This window comes from Phalaenopsis equestris, unplaced genomic scaffold (genome assembly GCF_001263595.1).
Source record: "Phalaenopsis equestris unplaced genomic scaffold, ASM126359v1 Scaffold000248, whole genome shotgun sequence".
Classification (NCBI taxonomy): domain Eukaryota; kingdom Viridiplantae; phylum Streptophyta; class Magnoliopsida; order Asparagales; family Orchidaceae; genus Phalaenopsis; species Phalaenopsis equestris.
Window position 1 is genome coordinate 76,232 of NW_018164690.1, and position 5,961 is coordinate 82,192.

At 31.9% G+C, this 5,961-nt stretch overlaps 1 protein-coding gene across 1 annotated transcript in view; it reads left to right on the plus strand.

Annotated features, from left to right (window-relative positions):
• Window positions 1-5,459: 5,459 nt before the first annotated feature.
• Window positions 5,460-5,961, plus strand: part of LOC110024125 — a gene marked incomplete in the record, with an annotated part of 7,014 nt that continues 6,512 nt past the window's right edge. The window contains 1 exon segment of the mRNA XM_020723906.1: window positions 5,460-5,915. Coding sequence (XP_020579565.1) covers window positions 5,628-5,915 — 288 coding nt within the window.

The window sequence follows — 5,961 nt, forward strand, 5'->3', positions numbered from 1 at the left end:
TACATTGGCAAATTTTATTTAATTACAAAATGAAATTGTTATATAGGTTTTCTGAGTTGTGACATAACTTTTATTTATATATTTAAATATAAAGATTTAGACATTAAATCTATAAAATGTGCAATAAAAATGTTTATAATTTATAATGTAACAACGCCCTAATAAATGACATCATAACATCAGACTTAAAAGATATTGCAATGCAATAATCATAAAAAGTATATATTATTTCCTACAATGATTCGTATTATGATAGTTGACAAAATCAATTACATGAAAAAAAAAACCAAATGCTAACATATCAATATGTAGTTATATCATACAAAATTTCCTTAATAACTCATGCAAAATTATTTATGTTGATCTTATATATGCATCATATCAAGTAGTTTATCTTCTTCTTTAATTTTAATTTTAGACTATTTAATTTTTTTTTATAGGAACATTACGTATTATAACTAAATGATGAGAACTAACTAGCATTTGTCAGCCATAAGTTCTCATATGTTTTATTTTGCTAGAATTTTCCCTGATGATTTTTTGGTGATTTTCTTGCTTACTTCTCATTAGGGTTTCAATGTCTCCATCATTGTAACCATTTTTTGTCACCAAATTTTGTTGGGCCTTTTTCTTCCTTTTTTTTCTTGTGAATTCTAGACTCAAATCTATTTATTTTTATACTTCACTCTGTCTTCTTATATTCTCAGGGCATTCTCCTTTTTGAAAGTTATTTTCCCTCTAATGCCAACAAATTAAAACAATTTTTTTTACCTATCAAGTTTCTCTATCTTAGGCACTATTTACTAAGCTATTAATGCCATATGATATCTTTTGGATAAAGCTTTCTTTAAATTGAATAAACCATTTTACTTGCACTTATTATAAGGTCAACATTCATTTATCCTTTAATCATTGTTCGTTGTTGATTAGAATCAACACCATGGGTTTATAAGTAAACACTATTATAAGCATTTGGATTTTTTTTTTTGCATGGTGGTTAACAGTTTTTTTATTTTTTTTCAATGGTTATCTTATCTTTTATTATGTAATAAGCTCATAAATGCTAGGAAATTTCTCAAAATTTTCAAATGATATAGTCATTCATCAATAGTTAAAAGTATATTGGACTTCTAGCACCATCAAGAAAACACTTTCAATCTTCTAGAAGCTCAATCATCATGATAACATGGATATGTTTTATTAAGCACTATATAATCAAGAGAAATTTAACCTCACTAAATCTATGGAAGTTAAATGGTTCAAGAAAAAGGCTAAAAGTGCTTGGTTGCATGAACAAGGGTGAAAAAAATATAATCTTTTATTAGTACAATGTCGTAAAAAAACTATACTATTATTATAATGGTTAAAATTTTTAATGAGATTTTTGTATTTACATCTGATATTAATAATAAAGTATTTTCTCATTTATTTGACATTCATTATACCATCCTCAACATCATAAGAGGTTGTATTTCTTGCCTTATTTCTTAGGGTAGTTGCACTTTTCAAGCAAATAAAGCCATTATTATTATAAGATTGTGTTTTATTGAAATAAAAGTTGATCTATTTTCCAATATTTAAGACAAATGGGCTAGAGTTGATGAATTTCTAACTTTATTTTTGTCGTTTGGCATATTGTTAGTTTTGATCTGCTTAATGTTGCGCATTAATATTTTTTCACTACCATACTGCTAGACAGAGCCAAATATTCAACTATAACTCTAATTACTACTATTTCCAAATTCTTGGTTCTAGACTCAAATTCATTTTTTCTTCTTTATTCATGTTGCTTAAAATGTTTTATGAGAAAGAGATGTTATTACCATTAATACTAAGTTCTAAAATGAGATATTGTTACCATTGCTACTAGGTTCTATTTTTTTTTTTTTTATGTCAAGCTTGATGTTCATGAAATCTTGATTATTTTATCTTATATATTGTCTCATAATGATTGATAAAAAAAGTATTTTTAACAATTTTATCAATTGGATAAAGTTTTCATTGATAATATTTTGTACTCTATGATTATAAATTAAGTGATGATTCAAAGCCTCTAACAATTTCAATCAAGAATACTCTCTATCCGTCTTTCTCTTCTTCTTTATGATGGATATGCTCTCCACTATGATTGAAGCTCATATTAATTTGAGGAATTATATAAATATTAAATGTAATGATGTCATTATGAGCCATCTCATTTACACAAATTCTTATTTTGGATAAATTTGTTGTAACCGCAATTGTCTAAAAAACATGAAATGCTTTTAAACGACAATGGTTTAAGGATTAAAACATCAAAATCTAACTTTATATTCTAAAAGTGTGGATGATTGTTTTCAAACTTCTCACTTCTTTTCGTTAGATATAAATGCTTCTCATTATCTTGGAAAATTTTGGGCATTACTCAAGTTCTTCACTATTTATCAACCCACAACCTTTTTATGATGTGAAAAATGTGAATCTCTCTACTGAAGAGCATCGCTTTCTGCACCTTTTTTTTTATTTTCATGATGCTTAAGGGATCGACTTTTCTGCATTTTTTCAATATGTTTTGGTAACATAAGAGTGGGACAGCTTATTTAAGTAGTTAACTGATTCATTTAACTTGTAAATCATGAAAATTTTGGTAAAATTATTAAATTTATTGGAATGTGTAGTTACCTCTGTAGAAATCATTGCAATCATTTAAAGTAGGTTTAAGAATGAGTCCCCCATTTCACAAATAGTGAAATGGCATCTTTCTTTTTTCGTTTGCAAAGTTGAGCATAACACTATAAATTTGATCAATGATCTTATGATATTTATTATATCCAATGCGTGCCGAAAGATCCATTAACGTAGAGTAATAATTTAACGTTTTAGTGTTGGACAAAAATCCAATATATAGAGATTAAAAAGAATGTGCAATTACCTATAGATCACCTGAAAGTTGATATTTATAAATATACCAGCCTCTTTCAACCATTTTTCAAATTGTCACTTGAATATCAAAATTCATGGCAAAATCCCAACCCGTATTTTTAATTTTTATCATAATCTCAATAATTTGCTCGTGACATAAATACAAATGTTTCGTAGTTAAAAAAATCTCCTTGGGGTTTTAAGTTGTAAATGTCAATGTTTCACATGGTCTATATGTAATTATCCAAAAGAGAAATATGTAGAAGGAGATGACTTGATTTCTTAAGTGGAGAATCCTGAAAATGAAAAAAAAAATCTATGGGGTCCAGCCTAGTTGAAACAATTTACTATGTATTTGTAATTTCATAAGCTTACTCTTCTCTAGTATTAGAGAAAATGAAATTATAATATTGATATACAACGGTAGTTCATCAATAATAGCTATAATGGACAACAAAGATCGTAGTTGATTGCTATGATGAAAGTAACACGAAATGAATGTTATTTATAGTGATTGTAGTGTCAGCTAGGCGATAATTGAAAGCGGTGGTAGTAGTTGGTCATGAAGGTCGCAGATGGTTACTTCTGAAGCTTCGGTTAGCTCAACCGTAGTAAGGAGCCGCAAAAGATATGAGCTGCGTAGGTCGTAATTGGTCACATAGACCATAATGGTGAATTATAATAACTTTTGTAGACTATAGAGATCAGAGTTGTGAGATGCACGACCCGTGTACCACATAGGCCATAATTAGTCATGCAAACCGTAATAGTTAATTGTGACAATGTCATAGGTCACAGAGGTCGGCGTTGTAAGTTGTATGAGTGTGGACCATATGTAGGTCGTAATGGGAAACTGCAAAACTTTCATAAGCCATATAGGCTAAAATTGAGAGCTGCATGAGTTGTGGACCATGTAGGTTGTAGTTGGTCATGTAGGTCGTAGCGAAAAGTTATAATAACGTTTGTAGATCGTAAATGTCAGAATTGAGAGCTGCATGAGTTGTAGATTACGTAGGTCGTGGTTGGTCATATAGACCATATTAGGAAACTGCAATAACATTCGTAGGTCGCAAAGGCTGGAGTTGGGAGCTGCATGAGCTATGTTGAAAGAGCTTCAACAACGGTATTTTGAGTACGACGGTTGTAAACAGTTTTTGTGAGGGTTACACCGTCTTTGGAATGTATCGTTACACTGTATTTGAGGTGTGTTGTTACACCATTTTCGAGGCGCGTCATTGCACCGCCTTCGGAGTGTGTCGTTACACCGTATCCACTATTTCATCACACATAATAACGTTCGCCTTTATTATTATTATTATTATTATTATTTAGAAGAACACCGCCTTTATTATTATTATTATTATTATTATTATTTAGAAGAACACAAAAACAAATAAAATCTTTTACTGTAATAATATTATTATTATTATTATTTTAATTTTATTTGTATATTATGTGTTCAGTTTTTATAGCTCAATAATCTATATTTGATGCAAATATAATTAAAATAGCAGCTAAAAAAAAACTATATATTTGCTCTTCAAGCTTAATTCCCAAGTGCTGAACAAATATATAATAGTTAAATTGAACATTCAACCGGTTTAATATTTGAATTTGACCGTCGACCGAGCCTACAAGCGCTTATTTCCTTAATTTATTGCACTTTTGCAGCAGTTTTGTCTTTTAATGAAATTCCGGCGAGAGAATGTGAACAATTTGCCTTTTTGCTCCCCGAACAATAATTTTTTACATTCATGGAAGGATAAATATTTCTCTTATATTCCCTTATATATAGGAAAAGAATGAGAATGGAGGGGTTCTAGGGGAGCGATTATTGCGTGCGGAGATCACAGCAGCACATTTGCATGCAGAGCTGCATGCGCTCTCCGATCACAGCTGCAATGTGCGGCTGTGATCGGAGAGCGAACTCAGCTCTGTGTGCGCTCTCCGCATGCAATAATTAGACGTACATCGCGGTTGTGATCGGAGAGCGCACGCAGCTCTGCGTGAGCTCTCCGCACGCGCGGCTGTGATCGAAAAGCGCACTCTCCACACGTAATAATTAGATGTTGCAGGATGGGCTCTCTCACTTCAACAATACTTCATGCTCCCTGCACTCAAAGAATAATGGTCAAATAATAATAGTGTTATATTAATAAGAATTAAATACTTTAAATGATTAAATAATAAGAATAACATAATGAATAACATATTAATAATATTAATATTCTAAATTATTGGAAATAATAAAGGCTTATTAGACCCCAAAAAAAAAAGACTTTTTTTTAATAGTTTATGAATAAATATTAATCTAAATATCACTTTAAATCTTCAATTTTGAGCCAGGAACTAAAAATTAGTTAGTTTAAAATTTAAAGTTTTAAAATTCATTTTGAGAGAAGTGTGAGAAAAAAATTAATTAATTAATTTTTTTTGAAATTTATATATATATATATATTAAGATAATTTTCAAATTTTCAAAATTTCAAAAATTTTGGAGTTTTTCTTTTTTATTTTATTATTATTTTTTAATTTTAATTTTGGCCTCGCTTTCGCTGCTCGTATTTCACCCTCTTCGTTTTCCCCACCATCTTCCGACATATGCTGCTCCCTCACTATAATCCGCCAAATCTACGCCTATTTCACCTCTCCTCTCTCTCTCTCTCTCTCTCTCTCTCTCTCTCTCTCTCTCGCGCAGAAAGGACGCCATTGAAACCGTCGCCACCATGTCCTTCTCCGAAGACTTGTTACCGTCGCCGGACCGCCGTGGCCTCGGCACTCTTCTCCGGCACCGGAAACCATCTTCCTCTTCCACCGATCAAAACCCTCTGCTGATATCATCACCCCCTCCGCTTCCGATTAAGAAGAAGGCATTTTCTTCTGCAGCCTTCCGCAGCTTCAGTTGTTCCTCCTCCTCCGCTTCTCAGGCCTACGCGCCATCGTCCGCCGCCGCCGCTGTTCGCTCTTCGGCCGATTGGGAGGGGAAGCGTACACGGAGGAGGAGAACTGACCAGCAGAAGAAGGATAGGAGTTCGGCCGCCGCCGATGTGTGGCGTGCTC